Source organism: Oryza brachyantha, chromosome 10, assembly GCF_000231095.2.
Source record: "Oryza brachyantha chromosome 10, ObraRS2, whole genome shotgun sequence".
NCBI classification, from domain to species: Eukaryota; Viridiplantae; Streptophyta; class Magnoliopsida; order Poales; family Poaceae; genus Oryza; species Oryza brachyantha.
Window position 1 is genome coordinate 11,419,383 of NC_023172.2, and position 22,766 is coordinate 11,442,148.

At 50.2% G+C, this 22,766-nt stretch overlaps 5 protein-coding genes and 1 long non-coding RNA gene across 8 annotated transcripts; 4 read left to right on the forward strand and 2 right to left on the reverse strand.

Annotated features, from left to right (window-relative positions):
- Window positions 1-799, forward strand: LOC121055583. Its single transcript, XM_040528411.1, has one exon. It carries the CDS (start codon window positions 152-154, stop codon window positions 443-445), a length of 294 nt encoding a protein of 97 aa, XP_040384345.1. The 5' UTR covers window positions 1-151; the 3' UTR covers window positions 446-799.
- A 3,062-nt stretch (window positions 800-3,861) lies between these two features.
- On the forward strand, window positions 3,862-9,020 carry LOC102717466 (peroxisome biogenesis protein 12). Of its 3 annotated transcripts, none has more exons than XM_006661785.2 (10): window positions 3,862-4,180; window positions 5,198-5,303; window positions 5,441-5,589; window positions 6,340-6,592; window positions 6,923-7,032; window positions 7,501-7,575; window positions 7,678-7,764; window positions 8,033-8,119; window positions 8,240-8,377; window positions 8,485-9,020. In XM_006661785.2, exons 1-10 carry the CDS (start codon window positions 4,073-4,075, stop codon window positions 8,554-8,556), a joined length of 1,185 nt encoding a protein of 394 aa, XP_006661848.1. In that variant the 5' UTR covers window positions 3,862-4,072; the 3' UTR covers window positions 8,557-9,020. The 3 variants fall into 3 exon arrangements, with proteins under 3 accessions (XP_006661848.1, XP_015697146.1, XP_015697147.1); XM_015841660.2 differs by lacking the exon at window positions 3,862-4,180 and adding an exon at window positions 4,217-4,846; XM_015841661.2 differs by lacking the exon at window positions 3,862-4,180 and adding an exon at window positions 4,221-4,881.
- Window positions 9,021-9,959: 939 nt separating this feature from the next.
- LOC107305069 (eukaryotic translation initiation factor) lies at window positions 9,960-12,795 on the forward strand. Its single transcript, XM_015841531.2, has 5 exons — window positions 9,960-10,322; window positions 11,144-11,312; window positions 11,440-11,565; window positions 12,357-12,422; window positions 12,537-12,795. The coding sequence occupies exons 1-5, from the start codon at window positions 10,105-10,107 to the stop codon at window positions 12,585-12,587; spliced, it is 630 nt and encodes a 209-aa protein (XP_015697017.2). The 5' UTR covers window positions 9,960-10,104; the 3' UTR covers window positions 12,588-12,795.
- Window positions 12,172-13,162, reverse strand: LOC107305194. The gene is made up of 2 exons (XR_001551318.2): window positions 13,040-13,162; window positions 12,172-12,923 (listed from the first exon to the last, which is right to left on the reverse strand). It is a non-coding gene; the product is annotated as an uncharacterized LOC107305194 (long non-coding RNA).
- Window positions 13,163-13,666: 504 nt separating this feature from the next.
- Window positions 13,667-18,129, forward strand: LOC102711919 (cellulose synthase A catalytic subunit 7 [UDP-forming]). Its single transcript, XM_015841884.2, has 10 exons — window positions 13,667-13,755; window positions 13,850-14,048; window positions 14,291-14,418; window positions 14,519-14,588; window positions 14,675-14,834; window positions 14,938-15,550; window positions 15,637-16,113; window positions 16,197-16,784; window positions 16,908-17,258; window positions 17,363-18,129. Exons 1-10 carry the CDS (start codon window positions 13,672-13,674, stop codon window positions 17,948-17,950), a joined length of 3,258 nt encoding a protein of 1,085 aa, XP_015697370.2. The 5' UTR covers window positions 13,667-13,671; the 3' UTR covers window positions 17,951-18,129.
- An 829-nt stretch (window positions 18,130-18,958) lies between these two features.
- Window positions 18,959-22,621, reverse strand: LOC102717741 (probable leucine-rich repeat receptor-like protein kinase At1g35710). The gene is made up of 2 exons (XM_040528150.1): window positions 19,641-22,621; window positions 18,959-19,536 (listed from the first exon to the last, which is right to left on the reverse strand). Exons 1-2 carry the CDS (start codon window positions 22,513-22,515, stop codon window positions 19,148-19,150), a joined length of 3,264 nt encoding a protein of 1,087 aa, XP_040384084.1. The 5' UTR covers window positions 22,516-22,621; the 3' UTR covers window positions 18,959-19,147.
- Window positions 22,622-22,766: the final 145 nt, after the last annotated feature.

The following is a 22,766-nucleotide window of genomic DNA, read 5'->3' on the forward strand; positions in this document are numbered from 1 at the left end:
GGAGGCACGCCGGCTTAGCTCGCAGCGGTGCAGCAGAAGAACAGTTGCAAACTCGCGTAGGGCTTCGAGAGTTCGAGTACAGTGAGCAAGAAGGTGATCGATCGATCGATCGATCTCTGCAAGTGAGGAGGTGATCGGCCGGAGTCCGGAGATGGCGTTTCTGCTGGGGCTGGGCGGCGGCAGCGGCAGCCGGAGGAGGGTGGCCGCGAAGGGCGCCGCCGGCGCAGCAAGGGGCCGGCGGTCGTCGGCGGTGGCGGCGGCGCCGAGGCCGGTGAGGCAGCTGTACTGGAAGCTGAGATCCAGGCTGCGGCCGAAGCGGCACGCCTCCGGCGCGGCGGCGAGGTTCGGGTACGACCTGCAGAGCTACTCCCGGAACTTCGACGACGGCCTCGTCTCCGGCCACCACCACCGCTTCCAGGCTCCCGTCGTGGCTCTAGCTAGCTAGACAAACCAGCATCTCGATCGATCGATCCGGACAGTGCCCTGCCATTGCCGGAGACCGGCCGGAGATCGAGCGCAATTAATTAATTACTCGATCTGCCGGTCTGGCCTGCAACTGTGCAAGTGGTATTTTAGTACAAGAATGTACTGACTGACTGTGTTGTTCATTGTTCATACAATTTGGTGGCTCTTCAGTCTTCAGTTTTTATTCTGATTTAGATCGTATGAGAAATCATCTGGTGATGATCGTACTAACGGAGGAATTAACACTTGTCCATGTATATATGCTGTGTGGGTTGTAATCTATGAATTGAACTGCGACATGAATGTGTGTTTGGTTGCCAAAAGACTGAAACTACTGAAGAGTATCAAATATTGAAATGTCAGATCCGTTTTATTTAGTCCTTGTTTTCTGAATTTTTTTCTTCACTCTTGAGAGGAACAAGTATGTTTTACGAGGAGATTAGAAAGCTTTTGGAGAGTAGATGAAACAAAATCGGAAGGCATCAAGTGGCACGCATATGACGATGAAGCTAGCTAACATTAATAAAACGAAGTATACGGTTCATTCACCACCCTTAAATAGGGAATAATTAACTTTTTACCAATTTTGCATTTGGTACTAATAGATTTGTCACTGGATCCACATGTCATAGACAGTGAGCAGACAGATCTGTTATCATTTATTTTTAAAAGTGCAAAAAGTTAAATGTCCTCCCCCCTAAATCGCAGGAGTGCATGATTGCCTCCGTGCCGATAGTAAGCAATGCAATATGGACTCATGTTTCTTACGTATCACATAAATAATCATAATTTTTTATAAAATAGATTAATATATATGATATATCACACTATAAACATATAAATTACACAAAAAAACAAATATAATTGTATAACTATGCTTATACTAGTTGTACTTTGGCTTTTACAATCGGTACAAAACAAATTTAAAATTATGTGTCTGTGGTGCGATACACCTTATTAATTCATCTTGATTTTTTCTAACTATTTAGGTGACATGCCATAAACATGGACAATAAAAACCCAATACAATACAAGTAACCATGGTATTTTGTAAATCGACTTCTGGTATTTTGTAAATCGACTTCCTTGGGGTTTGTTTGGTCCCTGTATTTGAGAAGAGTCGGGTTGAGTAGATATAAAATTTCTTTGTTTGGTTAGTTGCATGCAGGAATTTTGTAAACTGGGCGCCCTACGTATGTAGATTACATTACTTAAACTGGGCGTGCGCCTTGCGAATGTAGATTACATTACTTACATCAGCAGCATCAGTGTTGGTGTGTCATCAACACATGGTGGAAAACGAACCAAAATCATGGATCAGGGTAGACCCATGTCGATCAAAATTTGGAAGATCAGGTGCAGTCATAGATATGACTTTTAATATTGACATACAAGCTTTTGCGTGTTCTAAACAAAAAAAAAATTATCGCGTAAACAATGGTAGACAATGGTAGTATACCAGCATTTGTCGTTACTTAATTCCAATTCATAATACAGAGCATTGACTTAGTTTAAGTTTATAGTTGTATATAGGCCAAGGTTACTACTCGAAAAAAATACTTATGATTTTGTTTTGAACACACTATTAGTTAGCAAACAGATCCTACATGATCCCTAATCACATTGGTAAATAAAACATGCTTATCCCCAGTTACCATCCATGATCCATCCAGCCCACACATGGCCCTCCTTCGTGAGACCTCTGTCGCGAGATCGACCATTTTTTCCACGCGACATTTTCTTTCTCACGCCTTAATTTGTAGCTACAGGCTCATGATTCACGTGACATTTTCACGCTCTTGCACGTACACGTACACGCACAGCGGTACAGGGGCAGCACTGCAGCTTCGACCATACTTATGCCTCTCTCTCTCTCTCTCTCTCCCCTCCCCCATGTGTTTCACGCGTGCGCCGCGCAGATATCTCTAGTTCGGCCATGCGATGCGTGCATATCCGCGCAATGGCGTCTGGCCGCGCCGCTTTCGACGTCCACTCTGCTCGATCCAAAGCCTACCCTAGAGCTGATATATGGATGCTCCTGCTCGGTCGTGGCTGTCAGTCGTCGGTCGTCACGAGAGAAGGTGACGGGAGAAATCCACGATGGAACAAAATATTTATAAACGAAAAATAACTTTTATTTTATATACATATTCCTATTATCTAAAATATAAGTTTTAAAAAATAAACTTTAGTAAAATAATATTAAAATCAAATTTAAATTTAAAGTTCAAAATTTAAATTTTAGCTTATATGCTGTATGTGGAACTAGAAAAAAGACGAGAGTGACAGTAACGTGAGTGGTCATGGCCGGCCACATTCTCCGAATAATCCGGTCGATCGTGCTGTGCGAAGCGCGAGAGCTTTATAAGCCGACGCAGGTGGAAGGCAGGCGAGAACACAAGCTAGGCCATCGAATTAACCGCGGGCAGCATCCTTCCTTCCTCTTACTACGTCGTGAGCTTGCTGTGTGTGGGGTGGTGGTGATCAGCAGCTGGTCGATCGAGCCGCCGGCCGGAGATGGTACTGTTTCTGCTTGGTCTGTACGGCGGCGGCGGCCGGAGGAGGACGAGCGCGAAGGGCGGCGGCGGCAGCGCAGGGGGCCGGCAGCGGTGGCTGGAGGCAGCGGCACAGCTGGCGGTGCCGCGGCGGCCCGCGGTGAGGCAGCTGTACTGGAAGCTGAGGTCCAGGTGGAGGAGGAGCTCGGCGCCGTCGCGGCCGAACAAGGGCGGCGCGGCGGCGACGGCGAGGTTCGCGTACGACCTGGAGAGCTACTCCCGCAACTTCGACGATGGCCTCGTCTCTGGCCTATATAGCTAGCTACAGAAACTTCTCCTGCTTAATTGCCATTGTTAGGAGCATTGAGACAGGAGAATCCAATACTCGATCGATCTGCTAGTATGTTTGTACATTGTACGTAGTACTGTTGTTTATAAATGGGACAGTGCAATTTCTGAGTACTAATAATCTAGCTGGTGACAAAACTAATGTGGAATATTAACAAACAAGTTCTGCAAGCAGCACGATAATTTGTGGTTGCATGAACTGTTCCTCTTTTGAGAGGGGCTACGTCACACAGTCACGGTTTACCCTGTCGACGGTAACCGCACGTGCTAACCGCACTAAATTAAAAAAAAATAATCCAAGTTTTAATAAATTTTGTTTGGTTTTTCACGGTTTACCACATCAACCGCGCTTAATTATACGATAACCCCGTCCCAGTGATAGCAAACCCTGCACACAAGGCCCAATAATTCTGCGGAAAAAGGCCCATCAAACAAACGAGCCCATTATCCTCTCCAAGCCCGGCCCATCACGGCCGGATGACGTCAGCACAGAGTCCCCTCGTCTCCTCTCCTCCCCCACGCGTCCCGTCTCCCTCACGGCTTCTCTTTTGCGCCCCGCCTCTCCTTTCTCTTCTCCCCCACATCGCCGTGGACGCGGAGAACTGCACTAACCAGCACCGTAGGCGGCGGCGGCAGCGGCACCGGATAGCCCCGCGCGGCAAGTCCGGCGGAGATCCCCCCAAGCTAGGCCGCGCCGTGAGGTAGCGGAACCCTAGGCGCCGAGTAGGCAGGGGGAGGAGGACGGGTCGGCGGAGGGCGGCGGGATGCTGTTCCAGGTGGGAGGGCAGGGGGCGCGGCCCACCTTCTTCGAGATGTCCGCGGCGCAGCAGCTGCCGGCCAGCCTCCACGCCGCGCTCTCCTACTCGCTCGGGGTAAGCGGGCGGCCTTCGGCCCCTCCTCCTCCCTCCCTCTCTCCCCCAATTTCGACCCTAATCGAGTCGGGATAAGGTGACTTCGCGAGGTGTAGCAGCGCATTGTAGTGATCTAGTATGAAGATTTGGAGACGATTGAAGGGCGCAGATTCTGTTTGTCTTCTGTGCCAGATTTGGGTGGTGGTTGTTTGGACTTCGTAGTAGAGTTGATTAGTTCGAGCGTATGCAATTTGCAGTGTGACAGTATACGCGGCTTGCAATTTGCAGTCAGCCAATCACAGAAGTTGCTTCTTCTGCTGATGGCCATTACAGTTATTTAGGTTGTTTGGGTAGCTGCACTAACTTAGGGTTGATTCATCAGGATCATTGCATTATACGGTTACATTTTAGAGGACATTGAGCTCACATGATGCTGTTCATTATGTTAGACAAATAATACTCTTTTAGAGGAAAAATGTGACTGTGTCCAACCGATGCACTTCCCAACATATTGAGTGGTTGGGATCACCTTGCAGGCAAAGTATTTTGGCATCCGTGCAAGTGGAACTTATGCAGGAGTATATTGGTGAATAAACCCACATAATATTGTTGAAAAGTACTCAATACAGTGGGCGTCGCTGGCCACAAAATACCCAAGAGGAATACATGCAGAAGGGAAGTTTTCAGGTTGTTGTACACAACAAAATGTCAAGATAGGACCTGTAAGCATGATATAAATTATGCTCTATCTGGTACACAAGGATTGTTGCATAGGCAGCTAAATACATAACCGTGCTTTTACTTTTATATGTTTAGGAAAAAATATGCCTATGTAATGGAGAGTGACAAAGTAGAGTTTTATGTAATATGTGGACCACTTTTAATAAGAACAAAATTCGTGACTAGAGGTAGCCCTTTATTCAGTTGATGTTTCTTTTTTCCAGAATCCAGATTCCTAAACTAAACTTTCTTTGTGTTTAATTCTAGTTCATCATGCCTCTTATATAGATTCTAACTACCTCATATTACTGCTCACAGGTTTTTGCCCTAAGACGACCAATACTACATAAAGTTTTAGATTACGAGGATGAATTCTTTGCTTTGTTAATGGCTGTCCTCGAGTCCCATAGCTTGCGGACAACAGGTTTGTCATCACAGAAACATATGGTCCTTTCGCTGTAAAGGGTTTGCTTTGTTTATGACCTCTGCACTATTTTTTTCTTTGGGATATCTCAACATCACTGTATTTGATTACAACTGTGATGCACATTTTCTTTTCAGATGGTTCTTTTTCAGAGTCATTGTACGGTCTCAGGCGGAGACCTGTTAAGGTTTCAGTAAAGAGTAGTAGTTCTAGTGCAGAATTCAGCGATAAAGCCTATGATTCTGCTCTAAGGAAGCGCCAGAAAGTCCTTTCTGTTGTTTTCTTGGTATGATTTCATCTACCAGCTTTAGTGTCAAATATTACTGCTTTTTTTTGGTTTTTGCTTTGTTGTTTTTGCGGTAAACGCAGTTTGGCTTGTGCTGTTTTGCTACTGCATATGTAACTACTTCCAAAATCTACGAAATTGGTACCTCTCTCTACCAATTTGGTTTAAATCGTTTTATCATGACTTGAACAACTAGAAACAAAAGTAGCCATGTTAACCTTGTGTGATTTTGCATGGTTCTATCATGTGCCCTGAGCTGCTCTGGCGTTGTTTATCAATGTCTTACAACTGAGACCAGTGCCTGCTTTTTTTGTAGTACTCAAATACGAGAATCAGAGTGTCCTTTTGTTTTAATTACTGACTCTGGTTCTCTTCCTGAATCTCTGTGTTCAGTTTTTCCTTATTGAGAGTTGAGTTCAGATTAGATTATTGTTTTTTAGTATTCAACCTTTTCCCCCATTTTCATGCACTGTCTGCTCGTAATTGGTAATTTCATCCTTGCATATGATTGTTGGATGTATCAGTAATGCACTTTGTGAAACTATTATTTCTTTTTTGTTTTGTTTTTATGGTACGATTCCATGTGTTTCCTCAGTGGCTCAAGTAAAACGACAGACATAATATATGTGTCACTATCAAAATGCTCATGAAAAGATTCAAAATGTGTCACACATTTTACTTTATGTCATGATGCAATTTCTTGGGTTTGGAGTATTTATTTTCTTTACATTGTTCTTAATATCTGTGCAGGTTGTTTTGCCATATTTCAAGTCAAAGCTACAGTCCATATATAACAAAGAAAGGGAGGCCAGGTTGCAGGCAAGCCTTTGGGGTCAGGGTGATGTTAGATTTGATGAAGCTGGTGTTATTTCAGATCAAGGGGAGACTCCTCAAGCACAAGTTGAGGCTACAACTGGAGAAGTGTCAAATGTGGCACGCATTAAGAAGAATTTTGCGGCATTAATAGGTGTTTGCTATCCATGGATTCATGCGACCAATGAAGGTTTGCACTACCCATATGCCTAGTCATCTCATATAAATCATAAGTATCCCTGCTTTCTTCTATATCTATCTATTTTTGATATCTTATTAGAGTTGCATTATTGTCAGTTAGAGACCAATAAGGAATGAAATCATTCTGGCAGCCCAACCTTTGTTTCTTTTGTATAACTCACTTTTTATTTGCTTTATCCTCTTTCTTCACTGCCTAACTGGTTGCTTTCTTCTAAACAAATTCAGTTACACAACTACGTACTGCTGATCTGTTTGTTTCATCAGGTGGGCTACACGGGTACCATAGCTTTTACTTATCAGGTCTTACATTGTTTTGCAGGTCTTTCATTTGCTTACCAGCTGCTGTATTTGCTGGATGGTACTGCATTTTATAGTCCAGCACTGCATGCGCTTGGGCTTCATGTTTGTCGTGCTACAGGACAAGAGCTGGTATGGTACTTATTTGTGTCAGTGCTTTGGTTAGCTCAACATATGCGGAGGCCCATTCAAATCCTAACCTCTTTATGAATGCCCTACTTCCCTTCTTTCTTATAAGTTTTCCATGTTGACCATTGACCTTTTTAAAAATCATAGGGAACATGGTTTCTCATCTTTTGGTTTATAGTAAGAATAAACGAAATGGGTTATTGATGAATAAAGAATAATTTATGGGTAAACTTTTATATACGTGTCCTTAACGATGTAAATATAAAGACTGAAAAATAAACTACGATGGAAAAGCCTCAAAATCAACTTCAAATTTGAGTTTTAAAATTCAAATTTTGGATTATAAGCATAACCTTAAGCGATAAAATGAGGCTGATGATCAAATATCAAATTGAATTATGTTTTTAAATTCAGATGGTTATCTTGCATTTTGCTAATTTGTTTTCTATTGGTTTTTTCTTGACAAAGTAGATGGATTCATCTTCTAGGATATCAAGAATCAGAAGTCGTGAACTTGAAAGACTTCGTGGTCCTCCATGGCTGAAGGTAGTCAAATACTATAGCATCACTACTAAAATAGCGGCTTTGCGCAAGGATGAGTCGTATATAATAACATATAGCACTAAAATTTTATTTTTTATCCTGCAGACCGTGCAAAGGGTGTTACTTAACTGTATGTATACTAGCCTAGACTATGCACAAACTGGTTTGATCGCTGCAGTTTTCTTTTTCAAGGTGAGTTCTCCAATCTTCTGCTCTAGGAATCTTAAGTTCTACACTTTGTCTTGTATAAATATTCTCTCGATGGTTAATCTATTTAGGTAGAGCTGTTTCATAGTGATGTAAGCATGCTTGAATTGAATCTTTCGATCATATGTATTGGATTTAACTTTATAACTTTAAGTTATAATTTGTTTTTCTTTGTACACCTTTTATGTTGAATTTTCTCAATTCCCCCTACAATGGTTGCACTTAATGTTCTCTATTTGGTGATCTTATCTAGATGATGGAATGGTGGTACCAATCTGCTGAGGAACGAATGTCTGCTCCAACTGTATACCCCCCACCCCCTCCTCCACCGCTGCCAAAGGTATATAAGTTGTATGCTTAGTCCCATATCTACAAAAGGCAACTACTGTTCTCTGAAATCTCAAGCAGATATATTTTGTGGTTTTTATGAGTTTGATATGGAGCGTTTAATTCTTTCCAGGTTGCTAAAGATGGACTTCCCTTGCCACCCGACAGGACACTGTGCCCCCTATGCTGCCAGAAGCGCAATAACCCTTCCGTTCTTTCTGTTTCTGGTTTTGTATTCTGCTACAGTTGCATTTTTAAGTCAGTCTCCCAGGTAGATTACTGTCACAAAAGAAGCTTTACATTATTATGGTCTGAGATAAGCAGCCCATTACCTTAGCTGTTTACCATTTGCTAATTTCACATTGTTTTGCTCTACAGCATAAAAGGTGCCCCATTACATTGATGCCTGCCACAGTAGAACAAATCAGGCGCCTCTTTCATGATTTGTAGTTTGATTAGACAGAACACACTCTGCTTCCCAAAGATCAGCCGAAGCCGGGTATACAAAAATCATACTACGAAGCTATCCATTTTTGTTGAGAAGACCCCGAGGAACTCAGCCCGGTACCTCCTGACATTCAAGGCATGGTCAGAACAGATGCTGTTGATTCTTCGGTCCATTAGGAAATTCTTGCAACACTTCTTTTTTATTTTGTTGAAATTGGACGGCAAAACATGCAAAGCTCGAGATTTTGATACTGACGTACAATCAATGTACTAATTTACTTATACGAGGTGAATACATCCACTGAGAGGTCCTAGCCCACCTGTTAAGCTAATTTGATGCCATGTAAAGCCTATATTTTTACTTTCATCTCCTTAAAGGAAAATTGGTTGTATTTCTGAAACTACCGTGTTATGCTGTGAAGATGAACTTATATAATTCATTAAAGCTCAACCATGTTGAGGATTACGGCTCATTTCCTGATCTGCTGGGAAATTCCTGGGCTATGTTGGAGAGCTTAGGGGTTGTTTGCTTGATATACTCAATTTATCTATGGTCGTCATAATGTTCTAGCTAACTTGTCTATGACAAATAAAAAGAGAGCGATACTTTAGCTAACATATGATAAGTTTCTCATAATTTATTATATCATTGACATGTGAGCTTTATATATTGAAAATAAAGTCTTATCATAAATGTGGCATAAATTAAATACATGCATAGCTTGGTCAAATTTGTTTAATCCCAATCATGGCAAGGTTAGAAAGTTGTGATAGTCAACCAAAAAACTCCAAAAATTCCGTGAAATTCAGAATCTAGAAAAATGTGGAGCTTTAGTTTCTAATTTACCTTTTGGATTCTACGTCTTCATAATGTGGATGAGAATTTAAACTGTGAAGGAGAACTGGAGATTATAAGAGAAACTATGGATGCAAGAAGCTCCCCAAAAATAACTTATAAGTGGTGTTAAGAGGCGTGAGGCATTGACGCTGGGTTACTGTCTTTGGCTTTTAGTGAACTGAATATTAGCTTAAAAAATGAATATGCGTTGATATGATTTTTTAAAGGAAACTTTGCATATATTTTTTTCTGCAAAAATATATTATTTAATAGTTTGGGAGGTATGTGTAAGGAAAACAAGGAAGTTTTGGTTGGGAACCTTAGGTGATGAAGTTGAACCACGCCTTTTAGGGGTGGGCAAAAGTAATCGAGAAAACGTGATGAGTTAATCGAGTTTTTCCTATACGTATACGAATAGGGTCTAAACCCGATCGCCCGCGCGACCGGCCCCCAAACGGTAGCCCAGGTGAAAACGCGGCCCATCTCGCTCGCCGACGCGGCCCAAAGCATATCCAACCCAACGCACTACAACTCTTCCCCTTCTCGACCCAGAAGCCGAGACCTTCTTCGGTTCTTCCCCTTCCCTTCCCCTCCTCTCTCCCATCGTCGGCGGCGGCGGCGGCGGCGGCGGCTGCTTCCTTCCTTCCCCTTCTCGCGGCTAATTCGTTTCCCCTCGAGGAGGAGAGGCGGCGGCGGCGGGAGCGCGCGCGGACATGGCGGAGGTGGAGGCGGCGACGGTCGCGGCGGCGGCGGAGACCCCGGCCGTGGCGGCGACGGAGGCGGAGGGAGCCCCGGCGGCGAAGGCGCCGCACAAGCTGCAGAGGCAGTGGGCGTTCTGGTACGACATCCAGTCCAAGCCCAAGCCAGGCGCCGCCTGGGGGAGCTCGCTCCGCAAGGCCTACACCTTCGACACCGTCGAGGAGTTCTGGAGGTACGTGCCCGCCCTTGCGCCCCATCCGTTCCGGTATTCGGATCTGGTTGATCTAGTGGCCATGTTGTGGTTTTCTCTGGTGGAGTAGATCGGATTCTGATTATCCCTACGCGAGCACAATCTATAGCGATTGATTAGATGGTATTTTTGGTTAGTATTTTAGGTAGATGTGTTTTGTTGATAATATGGCTGGCTGCAGTTTTCGTCAGATCTAGGTACTACTATTCATATGCGCTGATTATTTATGACCGATTTTATGTTTAGCTGTATCCTGATTCCTGAACCCCTGATGTTCAGGGAATGTCTTGATTCTGTTGTTTCCTGAAGTAACCCTGGTTCAGGGTTGCCTTTGTTGTCAACAACAATATTCCTCTATCAACTGCAATGTTCAGATTTTCCTTGTTGACCTAGCTGTCGATAGATGCGCCCTATTTCCAAACATGATGGATGAAGTATATTTTCTAATTCTTTCTATGGATGTTCCGGGTCTTTTAGTATGGTTGAGTATAGAGTATCAACTATACAATATAGAAACACACAGCTATCTTTGTTGTTTATTACTGAAGCTTGCACAGGACTTTTTTTGTGTCTAAATATTAGTAAAGTAGTTACACCGTTCGAGCCTTAACGATCATAATGACATTCTATTATTTTGTGTGCCTATGGAGGCGTAAGTAATAATAGTCACTCTGTCATGTTGTTTGTATGTTTTGGGATTGCTTTCTATTATCTGCCATATACTTTTGAATTTGATTAACCTAATGTTATTTTTATGCATGCAAGCTCTTTCTTTTACTTATGTCCCTTATTTCTTGCTGCAGCTTGTATGATCAGATTTTCCGTCCAAGTAAGGTGACAGTCAATGCTGACTTTCATCTATTCAAGGCTGGCGTAGAGCCAAAGTGGGAGGACCCAGAGTGTGCAAATGGGGGCAAATGGACTGTGCCATGTAGCAGGAAGACCACCCTTGAGAACATGTGGCTTGAAACGGTACATTTCTCTTACATCAGTGCTAAATTTGGTCAGAGGCTCAAAAGTGCTTTGGAGATAACATCTCTGCTTGACGTGTCTTCGGATGTTTCTATCAATTATGCTGAGTAACCTTTTGAACATACAGTTGATGGCTCTGATTGGAGAGCAGTTTGATGAAAGCGAGGAAATTTGTGGCGTTGTTGCTAGCATCCGCCAGAGAGGAGACAAGCTTGCATTATGGACTAGGACTGCCAGCAATGAAGCTGTTCAGGTTAGTTTTGAAAAATACTATGTATTATAACAGTATGAGTTTATTTACTATTTGTTCATATATTTGATGTAGCAAGCAATTTAATCAGTACTGTACTTTCCCATCACCTCTATAGCCAACATTAAAGGCGTTGTTCAAAGCTGCCACGTTCTCTTTAGCACTCTATTTATCAATGTTTTCATTTCACTTGTTTTGCTCAATTCATGTGGGGTACAATTGGACAAGTATTTTGTAGCAGGCTAGACTTGTTACTGCCTTTATGAGTTCCCTGTCTTGTTTCTGCTGGTTTTATTGGAACAATTTGTTTCCCTTGAGGAGAGATTCTTGTTTGATTTGAATTTCAGCCAATTTTAGGTATGTTTGATAGGACAGCCTATTATACGAGCTAATTTGAAGCTGTGTCATAGACTCAGGTTCAAAAAATATTACCTGGTGCGCACATCTGCAATACTGTTGATGCATCCGTTAAGATCTATTTTGATTCTTATGTATTGCGTTGGAGCATTGTATGATAACATGAACATAAACATGTATTTGCTTGTTTGTGGTCCATTTATCGATGTGCATTGAGATATAGTACTAAAATTTTTCACTTGTAGCAAGCAATAAAGCAATCACTTTTTATTATGCTTTATCAAATTTTCATTCTTACCACTTGCCTTTGCTTTGAAAGGAAATCCCTATATGTTTTTTTCTCGGTGCATGATGATATTTGAGTGCCACCTCTGTAATATATCTTCAATCGGTGATCAATAATACTAGAGAAAACTAACATGACATTTTCTATGCAGGTGAACATTGGCAAGAAATGGAAGGAGATTATTGACTACAATGATAAGATGGTCTACAGCTTCCATGTATGCATTTAGACTGTTTTTGTTATCTCAATTGATATATTCTTTGTTAGTCACCTGTAAAAGAGATCACAGTATGCCCACCGCTCATTCTATTTGGATCCTACTTCAATGCAGGATGACGCGAAAAGGGAGAAACCAAGCAGAGGGGGACGCTACAACGTGTAAGTCATCGTGAACATCCAAGCTTGGATAGCGGCCGACGAGTGGTGTGCTGATATTGTCAGTTTTCTTTACAGCCTCAGCTAGTGTTGTTATTCGAGGCTATTTTCCAACGCATTATGTTGCTTTCCTCTATGATAGCTTATGGTAAAAGATACAGAGATTTTGATGATTTTGTACGCCACTTAATTTTGCTCGTAACGTGCTTTAACAACCGAGAGAAGCCATGGCAATGAGAACTTCATACTCGACATATTCGTACATGAGGCCGTACACTGCCCCTTCAGTGCAAGCATCACAGCATTGTTTGTTCCCTGCACATCTGGTCTCCATTGAAAATCTCTGCAGAAAAAAAGGGGAAGATTTCTGAACTGATGTTGCTTCTAAGCCCTAATTTTCCCTAGACAGCATCGTAATGCGATTGGTTTGTACGAACAAACGTGATTTCAACTGCTCACGTTTGAGCCGAGAGAGAGACAGAGAGAGCTCCTGTGTGTCGGCGTGCTCCTACACTAGTCTCTCTTTCAACTGCGCGAACACAAGCATCGCAGGGTCTCATCTCACGGTCTCACCTGACGGGGGAGGGGGGTTCAGATGGCCCTCCGACCGCCTGCCAATTTATACACGCAGTGACTTGACGCTTACACGACGACTAGCCGAGCCGCGCCGGATCTCACCAGAAAAACGCTGAGGCGTCACCGCAACCCACCGAACACATCCACGTCCCTTCACCGATGGCCTTCGTTGTTTTTGCTTCAGGTTCACTGCGATTCCTCCACACATTTCCCACACCCTCGCGCTTCTCAGCAGCACGCACGCAGCAGCAGCAGCAGCTTGCTTTCGAAGCGATGGCGCCGTTGCCTCCCGCGTCCGCGTGCCTTGGCTTGCGCTCTAATCAAAAACTGGGACGACGCCCCAACTCACGGTTGGTGCGGGACGCCACCCCGCCACCTTACCGCGCCCTCCTCCCCTGCCGCCACCCGATCGACCAGCTGCTATATCACGTCCCCTGCCTAGCTCGCCGCCTCCACCACGCCTCCGTCTCGGTCTCCGTGGCCTCTCCTCACCCCACCCCCCCCCCCCCACCGCCATGGACACCGGCTCCGTCACCGGTGGCCTCGTCGCCGGCTCCCACCAGCGCGACGAGCTTCACGTCATGCGCTCCCACGAAGAGGTGAGAGACGAGTCTATAGAGTTGTTCCCATTCATCTCTTTGCACGCACGCACGCACGCTGGCTGATGGATGGATGTGATGATGGTGCGTGCAGACGGGGAAGGTGAGGAGTGCGGCGGACGTGAAGACGTGCCGGGTGTGCGGCGAGGAGGTGGCGGCGAGGGAGGACGGGCAGCCGTTCGTGGCGTGCGCCGAGTGCGGCTTCCCGGTGTGCCGCCCCTGCTACGAGTACGAGCGCAGCGAGGGCACCCAGTGCTGCCCCCAGTGCAACACTCGCTACAAGCGCCAAAAAGGTAACCACATTATCCGTTACGCGCGATCACCAACGTGTGTAAATGATAAATAATTTGCGATCTAAAAGTCAACATCGAAAAATAAACTTTAGCAAAAAGACTCAAAATTAACTTAAAATCTAAGATTAAAAATTCAAATTTTAACTTATAAGTATAAACATAAGTAAAAAGATAGGGTCAATATGTGTATCATCTTTTAAGTGATCACATATTCACAAGCTCGAGCTTGACATGTGTTGCAGGGTGTCCTCGGGTGGAAGGCGACGAAGACGACGCCGACGACATGGACGACTTCGAGGAGGAGTTCCAGATGAAGAGCCCCACGAAGCAGCAGAAGCCCCACGAGCCCGTCAACTTCGACGTCTACTCGGTGACCCCGATCGCCATTGCTTTTCAGCCGTTGCGATTTGCGTAATTATCGTCCCAACTGATGCGAGAGAAACCTGCGTCCGTCCGGTCGTGTCTTGCAGGAGAACGGCGAGCAGCCGGCGCAGAAGTGGCGCCCCGGCGGCCCGGCGCTCTCGTCCTTCACCGGCAGCGGTGAGTGGTTCCTCGAACCCTGCGAAAAAAAGTTTCAGTTCATGGGTGTAGCGATCTGTCTGAAGAAGATGAGTGTGGAATTGCAGTGGCCGGCAAGGATCTGGAGCAGGAGAGGGAGATGGAGGGGAGCATGGAGTGGAAGGACAGGATCGACAAGTGGAAGACGAAGCAGGAGAAGCGGGGCAAGCTCCACCGCGACGGCAGCGACGACGACGACGACGACAAGAACGACGACGAGTACATGCTGTAAGAGTCCACCTCACCTCGTCCGCCGGGGTGATCGGTTTATTTTTGGACGGCGGGTGATCGGGTTTTTTTTTGGCGCCAAATTTTGTGGACGGCGATGCAGGCTGGCGGAGGCGAGGCAGCCGCTGTGGAGGAAGGTGCCGATCCCGTCGAGCAAGATCAACCCGTACCGGATCGTGATCGTGCTCCGGCTGGTGGTGCTCTGTTTCTTCCTCAAGTTCCGGATCACGACGCCGGCGATGGACGCGGTGCCGCTGTGGCTGGCGTCGGTGATCTGCGAGCTGTGGTTCGCGCTGTCGTGGATCCTCGACCAGCTGCCCAAGTGGTCGCCGGTGACGAGGGAGACGTACCTGGACCGGCTGGCGCTGCGGTACGAGCGCGACGGCGAGCCGTGCCGGCTGTCGCCGATCGACTTCTTCGTCAGCACGGTGGACCCGCTCAAGGAGCCGCCCATCATCACCGCCAACACCGTGCTCTCCATCCTCGCCGTCGACTACCCCGTCGACCGCGTCTCCTGCTACGTCTCCGACGACGGCGCCTCCATGCTCCTCTTCGACACCCTCTCCGAGACCGCCGAGTTCGCCCGCCGCTGGGTCCCCTTCTGCAAGAAGTTCACCATCGAGCCCCGCGCCCCCGAGTTCTACTTCTCCCAGAAGATCGACTACCTCAAGGACAAGGTCCAGCCCACCTTCGTCAAAGAACGCCGCGCCATGAAGGTAACCTTCCATCCACCCGCCATTGTTGCCAAGAGCCACAGCTTCGATATATCGTGGTGCTCTAATGGCGATGCCGATTGCTGCAGAGGGAGTACGAGGAGTTCAAGGTGAGGATAAACGCGCTGGTGGCGAAGGCGCAGAAGAAGCCGGAGGAGGGGTGGGTGATGCAGGACGGGACGCCATGGCCGGGGAACAACACGAGGGACCACCCGGGGATGATCCAGGTGTACCTGGGAAGCCAGGGGGCGCTCGACGTCGAGGGGAACGAGCTGCCGCGGCTGGTGTACGTGTCCCGCGAGAAGCGGCCCGGGTACAACCACCACAAGAAGGCCGGCGCCATGAACTGCCTCGTCCGCGTCTCCGCCGTGCTCACCAACGCGCCCTTCATCCTCAACCTCGACTGCGACCACTACGTCAACAACAGCAAGGCCGTCCGCGAGGCCATGTGCTTCCTCATGGACAAGCAGCTCGGCAAGAAGCTCTGCTACGTCCAGTTCCCCCAGCGGTTCGATGGCATCGACCGCCACGATCGTTACGCCAACCGCAACGTCGTCTTCTTCGACGTGAGTGCCTCCTTCTTCTCCGGCGCCGGCGTGCGTGAGAGTGAGCTGAGCTGAGCTGATCGTGTTCGTTGTTCTTGATGCAGATCAACATGAAGGGGCTGGACGGGATCCAGGGGCCGGTGTACGTGGGGACGGGGTGCGTGTTCAACAGGCAGGCGTTGTACGGCTACGACCCGCCGCGGCCGGAGAAGAGGCCGAAGATGACGTGCGACTGCTGGCCGTCGTGGTGCTGCTGCTGCTGCTGCTTCGGCGGAGGCAAGCGCGGCAAGTCGCACAAGAACAAGAAGGGCGGCGGCGACGTCGGCCTCGAGGAGCCACGCCGTGGCCTGCTCGGCTTCTACAAGAAGCGGAGCAAGAAGGACAAGCTCGGCGGCGGCGCCGCGGCGTCGCTCGCCGGAGGGAAGAAGGGTTACCGGAAGCACCAGCGCGGGTTCGAGCTGGAGGAGATCGAGGAGGGCCTCGAGGGGTACGACGAGCTCGAGCGATCCTCCCTCATGTCGCAGAAGAGCTTTGAGAAGCGGTTCGGTCAGTCGCCGGTGTTCATCGCCTCCACCCTCGTCGAGGACGGCGGCCTCCCCCTCGGCGCCGCCGCCGACCCCGCCGCCCTCATCAAAGAAGCCATCCACGTCATCAGCTGCGGCTACGAGGAGAAGACCGAGTGGGGCAAGGAGGTAATTAACCACCACTAATCCCACCATTAACCCACAAAAATTTTCTCCATTTGCACCACCCGGGAGTCGAACACTGGTGCTCGACGGAGAAGAAGCTGACGAAAATTTCTGATTTGCTCTCAGATCGGGTGGATCTACGGGTCGGTGACGGAGGACATCCTGACGGGGTTCAAGATGCACTGCCGGGGGTGGAAGTCGGTGTACTGCACGCCGGCGAGGGCGGCGTTCAAGGGGTCGGCGCCGATCAACCTGTCGGACCGTCTCCACCAGGTGCTCCGGTGGGCGCTCGGCTCCGTCGAGATCTTCATGAGCCGCCACTGCCCGCTCTGGTACGCCTACGGCGGCCGGCTCAAGTGGCTCGAGCGCTTCGCCTACACCAACACCATCGTCTACCCCTTCACCTCCATCCCCCTCCTCGCCTACTGCACCATCCCCGCCGTCTGCCTCCTCACCGGCAAGTTCATCATCCCCACGGTGAGCAACCAAACCCGCAAAAAAAAAAATCTCGAACGCATCTCGTCGATGTATGTTGCGTGGTACTGATCTGACGCGTTCATGGCGCGCGCGTGTGCGTGCAGCTGAACAATCTGGCGAGCATCTGGTTCATAGCGCTGTTCCTGTCGATCATCGCGACGGGGGTGCTGGAGCTGCGGTGGAGCGGGGTGAGCATCGAGGACTGGTGGCGTAACGAGCAGTTCTGGGTGATCGGCGGCGTGTCCGCGCACCTGTTCGCCGTGTTCCAGGGCCTGCTCAAGGTGCTCGGCGGCGTGGACACCAACTTCACCGTCACCTCCAAGGCGGCCGCCGACGAGACCGACGCCTTCGGCGAGCTCTACCTCTTCAAGTGGACCACCCTGCTGGTGCCGCCCACCACGCTCATCATCATCAACATGGTCGGCATCGTCGCCGGCGTGTCCGACGCCGTCAACAACGGCTACGGCTCGTGGGGCCCGCTCTTCGGCAAGCTCTTCTTCTCCTTCTGGGTCATCGTCCACCTCTACCCGTTCCTCAAGGGGCTCATGGGGAGGCAGAACCGGACGCCCACCATTGTCGTGCTCTGGTCCATCCTCCTCGCCTCCATCTTCTCCCTCGTCTGGGTCAGGATCGACCCCTTCATCCCCAAGCCCAAGGGCCCTATCCTCAAGCCATGCGGCGTCGAGTGCTGAGCTCCAAGCTGCTTCTTGCTTGCTTTTGGGGCCTCTTCTTCTATGGACTATTTTGACTTGTTCTTGTACAAGTTTTTGTGAGTGGGGTTAAGTGTTTTGGGGTAAATTTGTAAGAACTGAGATGGAGATTAATTACACGAATGGAAGAACATTTGTTCCTGAAATTTCATTAAGCTTTATACGAAAGTAAATTTTCACTCCGTACCGCTGCAGATAAATTCGGCCCATTTGTGCGCGTATATTCGATCCAAATGTGAGAATAAATTTGGCAGAAGAGCCATAAATCCAACACCAATTCAATCCTTTGTGGAATAAGTCCACTTGAGTTACTTTAACTTATCGTCCAGTCTGTTTTTCATTCTTAGACTGCAAAACCGGATATAACCGGTCCCTGAACTATCAAAACCAGTACAAAAAATGTTCTCGGTGGTTTTGAAGGTGGTTTTGGCTGACTTGGCGCATACATGACTAGTTTGACTAGGTCTCCGTTCCACGTGACATTGACATGATGCTTACATGACAATTATATATCAGAAAAGCAGTGGGCCCACCCGTTAGCGCACACAAAATAAATATGGTGGGCCCACGTGGGCCCCACATGTCATTCCTACTCTCCTACAATATTTATTTCTTTTGGGTAGCTGACTATGGGCCCACGTGGGCATGTCATTTTTAAATCTTTTTTTTTTGCAGCTGACAGGTGGGCCAATTGTTTTTCTGTTATATAATACTACGTAAGCACCATGTCAATGCCACATGGGACAGAGATCTAGTCAAACTAGCCATGTAGGTGCCAAGTCAGCCAAAACCACCTTCAAAACCGCCGAGGGATCTCTTTTGCGCCGGTTTTAATAGTTTAGGGACCGGATGTATCTGGTTTTGCGGTCCAAGGACGAAAAATAGACTGGATAATAAGTTGAGGGAGCTCAAGTGGACTTATTCCATCCTTTGTTGCTTGTAAATTTGGCTCAAAATGTGCACGTCAGTTCAGCCCATCAGTGCTCGTAATTAGCCCATAAGTTGGTGCAGATTTGGCCCAACAGTGAGTGCACGTTCGTGCCCATAATGTCTTATCACAATGTGCTTGTAATTTCATTAAGCTTTACATGTCTTATCACAATATCACTGTACAAAAACTAGAAAAAAACACTACTGTCATCAGCACAAAGAATCGACATTTCGACACGATTTATTTCCTCATCTGTGAGAATTAGTCAGGTCGCCTATCCTGATCGTGCCGAACGGCCTGTCCAGGAGCGGTCGCCGGCGAGCGGCGAGCTCCTCCGCGACGGCGCGCATGGTCGGCCGGGCGTCGGGGCTCGTCCGGACGCACGACAGCGCCACGACGAAGGCGAACACGACCTGACCGGCAACCTGCCCCGCCGGAGTGTCCAGCCTCTGATCCACCACGTCTTTGAGAAGCATCCGCCGCGACGACGACGACTCGCCATCGCCGCCTTGCCCCTCGGCCGAATGCTCCAGGGAGCTGATGAGCCCGCCGGGGTACTTGCCGATCAGCATCTCCATTGCCACGACGCCGAAGCTGTACACGTCGCACTTGGTCGTCACCCTCATGTACGCCAGCTCTGCGGCAAGAACGTGTGCATGGTGTCAGCGTCCGTCCATGGAGGATTCGGCGTGTCTTGTCTCGCCGTGCCACGGCGAGCGATGTACGGACAAGATTGTGTACCTGGTGCCATGTAGCCGTAGGAGCCGGCGATGCTGGTGCAGTTGGAGCGGCCGGGGGCGAGGAACCTCGCCGTGCCGAAGTCCGACACCCGCGGCTCGAAGTCCGGGTCGAGCAGGACGTTGTTGACGGAGACGTCGCGGTGGATCATCGGCGGCGAGCAGTCGTGGTGGAGGTAGGCGAGCGCGTGCGCGAGGCCCCTGATCGCCCTCAGCCTCGCCGGCCAGTCGAACTTGTTGCCGCCGCCGTCGCGTCCACCGTACAGCACCTTGCCGAGGCTGCCCCTCTCGGCGAGCTCGTACACCAGGTACATGTACCCGCCCATGGCGCAGAAGCCGTGGAGCTTGACGATGTTGCGGTGGCGGACGCGCGTCAGCGCCCTCACCTCGTTCTCGAAGCTCTTCTCGCTGATGCCCCAGCACGCGTCACCGGTCTCCGACGCGTCCAGCCGCTTCACGGCGACGGAGCGGCCGCCGGCGAGGTCGGCGCGGTACACGGTCCCGAAGCTTCCCTTGCCGATGCAGTACGCGTCGTTGAAGTGCTCCGTCGCCGCCAGGATGTCGCCGAAGGAAAACGTCGTCTCCTTGCTCCATATCGAAGCCTGCATCGTCGCCGTCGAGCTGCTGCTCGCTGACGTCTCCGCCTTCTCTACGACGACGGCTCGCCTCGCATTACGGCGCACCAAGCAAGCCACCACGACAATGGACACAACAAGCGCGGCGGCGATGGCAAGCGTGACGGCAAGTATCAGCCTCTTCCGATGGTCGCCGCCGCCGGTGGAGCTCGAGCTGCAAGAACTCAGCCCGGCAATGTCGCGGCCACACAACCCCGGGTTCCCACTGAGGTCAAGCGCCATCAGCGACCTCATCTTGCCGAGCAGAGCCGGCACCTCGCCGGAGAGGTTGTTGCTGCTCAGGTTGAGATACCACATCTTGGCCAGCTTCGTCAGCTCCACCGGAACGCCGCCGTCGAGCACATTCCCGGACAAGTCAAGCATCTCCATCTTCGTGGCGTTGCCCAGTGTTAGAGGGATACGCCCCGACAGCATGTTGCGACGCAGGTTCAGTTTGGTCAACGGTAACTTCCCGAGCTCCGGCGGGATCGCGCCGGCGAGACGGTTCGACGAGAGGTCCAAATCTTGCAAGGCCATGGAGCCGTAGCTGGCTGGAATTTTGCCGGCGATCTTGTTGCCGTCCAGGTGGAGGAAGGAGAGGCTCTTGAACTGCGCCCATTGCTCGGGGAGCTCGCCGTCAAACGAGTTGCCGGACAGGTCAAGGTAGTACAGGTCGGGGTGCGACCCGAGGATCTCCGACACGTCGCCGGCGAGCTGGTTCCTTGCCATCCGGAGGCGCATCAGGTTCTTCAAGCTGCGGTAGCAAGCCGGCACGGTGCCGGAGAAGCGGTTGTCGTCGAGGCCGAGCCACTGGAGGCGGGCGGCGCTCGCGCATACGCCCCGAGGCAGCCCGCCGGAGAAGCGGTTGTTTGCCATGCTGATAATGGCGAACTGGCCGTTCCGGCCGAAATCGAGCGGGATGGTCCCGGAGAAGAGGTTGTTGAAGGCGACGAGGCCGACGAGATTTGGCAACCGGGCGAGCCCCGCCGGCAGCTCGCCCTCCAGCATGTTGGTGCTAATGGACAGCTTCTGCAGCGCCGTCATGTTCGCGAACTCGTCCGGCAGCCGGCCGGTGAGCTTGTTGGTGTACAGCCGCAGCGTCTCGAGGTTCGTGAGGTTGCCGATCGTGCGGGGGATCGTGCCGGCGAACTTGTTCTCGGAGAGGTCAAGCAGCTTGAGGTTGGCCAGCATTCCGATCACCGGTGGGATCGCGCCGGAGAGGTTGTTGGTGGCCAAGGAGAGGAACTCCAACCTCGACGCCATGGCAACCTCCTTGGGAATCTCGCCGGTGAAACGGTTGCCGTCCGCCTGGAACACCTTGAGGTTGGTCCAGGCGGTGAAGTAGTCCGGCAAGACCTCGCCGGAGAGCATGTTCTTGGAGACGTTGAACTCCCGAACGTTCGTCAGCCTCGCCAGCGCCAGCGGCAGCTTGCCGGTGAGCTTGTTTCCGGCAAGGCCAATGACGGTGAGGTTGGCGCAGAGGCTGAGCTCGTCGGGAATGGTGGACTCCAGCCCGGCGAGGCTGACGTTGATGTGCTCCAGCGATCGGAGCTTGCCGAGAGAGGCAGGGATCGCGCCGCCCAACGGGTTACTGGAGAGCTCGAGCGTTCGCAGTCCGGAGATATTGCCGAGCGCCGGAGGCACGCCGCCGTGAAGCAGGTTGGAACCAAGAACGACGCTCTGGAGCTTCGCCAGCTTTGCGAGGGACTCCGGTATCTCGCCGGAGAACTGGTTGGACGAAAGGTTGAGATGCTCGAGGTTGGGCATGAGCGCCGGCAGCGCCGCCGGGATCGGGCCGGACAAGTTGTTGCTGGAGAGATCGACGGACCTCAGGTTGAGCAGCGGCGACGACACGTTCGACGGGAACGCCCCCGTGAGCGCGTTGAGGCTAAGGTTGAGGCTGGCGAGGCTGGGCAGTGACGAGAGGTTGAGCGCTACGAGCGTGCCGGCGATGCCCGCGCCGGCCACGTCGACGCCCACCACGCTGCCGGAGGCGTCGCACGCCACGCCGCGCCACCCGCACGCCGCGACGGCCGCGTTCACGTTCGGCGGCGACGGCGTCGTCCACGAGCCAAGCGCCGCTGCCGCGCGCGGCAGGCTATCCTTCCACGCGAGGAGCGCCTCCGCTTCTCCCGGAGCGGCGGTCGCGCCGCGCAGGCGCAGCGAGGCCGCCGACAGGAGCAGCAGGTGAAGCAGAAGCGCGCCGCACACACGGCGGCGCGCGCGCGGCGTTCCCGCGTCGTGGCGCTTCATCTCTCTCTGCATCCGTGCCGTGTGGCTGGACTACGGCGATCCGGGCGCGGCGCCGACGAGAAGGTGCTACGACGGCACACGCTCCGGCGAGAGTGCGGCGGCAGCCATGGCAGGCATTGCTTGCGGAGAGCGGGGTGGCGGTGGTTGGCGGGTTGCCATCAAGCTCACCATTTGTTCGATCGGGGGGGCGTGGTGAGGTGAGCTTGTTTGGTGTCTTGCCGTTTCCTTTTATAGTTTGGAAATTTTTGCCATTTCGTAAATAA

Excerpts from the sequence above, each read along its gene's own strand:
- LOC121055583 (XM_040528411.1), top strand. The coding sequence starts at position 152 with ATGGCGTTTCTGCTGGGGCTGGGCGGCGGCAGCGGCAGCCGGAGGAGG.
- LOC102717466 (XM_006661785.2), top strand. The coding sequence starts at position 4,073 with ATGCTGTTCCAGGTGGGAGGGCAGGGGGCGCGGCCCACCTTCTTCGAG. Across the intron at positions 7,765-8,032 it reads CTGCAGTTTTCTTTTTCAAG|ATGATGGAATGGTGGTACCA; the intron begins GTGAGTTCTCCA and ends GATCTTATCTAG. Across the intron at positions 8,378-8,484 it reads TTTTTAAGTCAGTCTCCCAG|CATAAAAGGTGCCCCATTAC; the intron begins GTAGATTACTGT and ends TTTGCTCTACAG.
- LOC107305069 (XM_015841531.2), top strand. The coding sequence starts at position 10,105 with ATGGCGGAGGTGGAGGCGGCGACGGTCGCGGCGGCGGCGGAGACCCCG. Across the intron at positions 11,566-12,356 it reads CCAGCAATGAAGCTGTTCAG|GTGAACATTGGCAAGAAATG; the intron begins GTTAGTTTTGAA and ends TTTTCTATGCAG. Across the intron at positions 12,423-12,536 it reads AGATGGTCTACAGCTTCCAT|GATGACGCGAAAAGGGAGAA; the intron begins GTATGCATTTAG and ends ACTTCAATGCAG.
- LOC102711919 (XM_015841884.2), top strand. The coding sequence starts at position 13,672 with ATGGACACCGGCTCCGTCACCGGTGGCCTCGTCGCCGGCTCCCACCAG. Across the intron at positions 14,835-14,937 it reads AACGACGACGAGTACATGCT|GCTGGCGGAGGCGAGGCAGC; the intron begins GTAAGAGTCCAC and ends ACGGCGATGCAG. Across the intron at positions 16,114-16,196 it reads GCAACGTCGTCTTCTTCGAC|ATCAACATGAAGGGGCTGGA; the intron begins GTGAGTGCCTCC and ends TTCTTGATGCAG.
- LOC102717741 (XM_040528150.1), bottom strand. The coding sequence starts at position 22,515 with ATGCAGAGAGAGATGAAGCGCCACGACGCGGGAACGCCGCGCGCGCGC. Across the intron at positions 19,537-19,640 it reads CTACGGCTACATGGCACCAG|AGCTGGCGTACATGAGGGTG; the intron begins GTACACAATCTT and ends TTCTTGCCGCAG.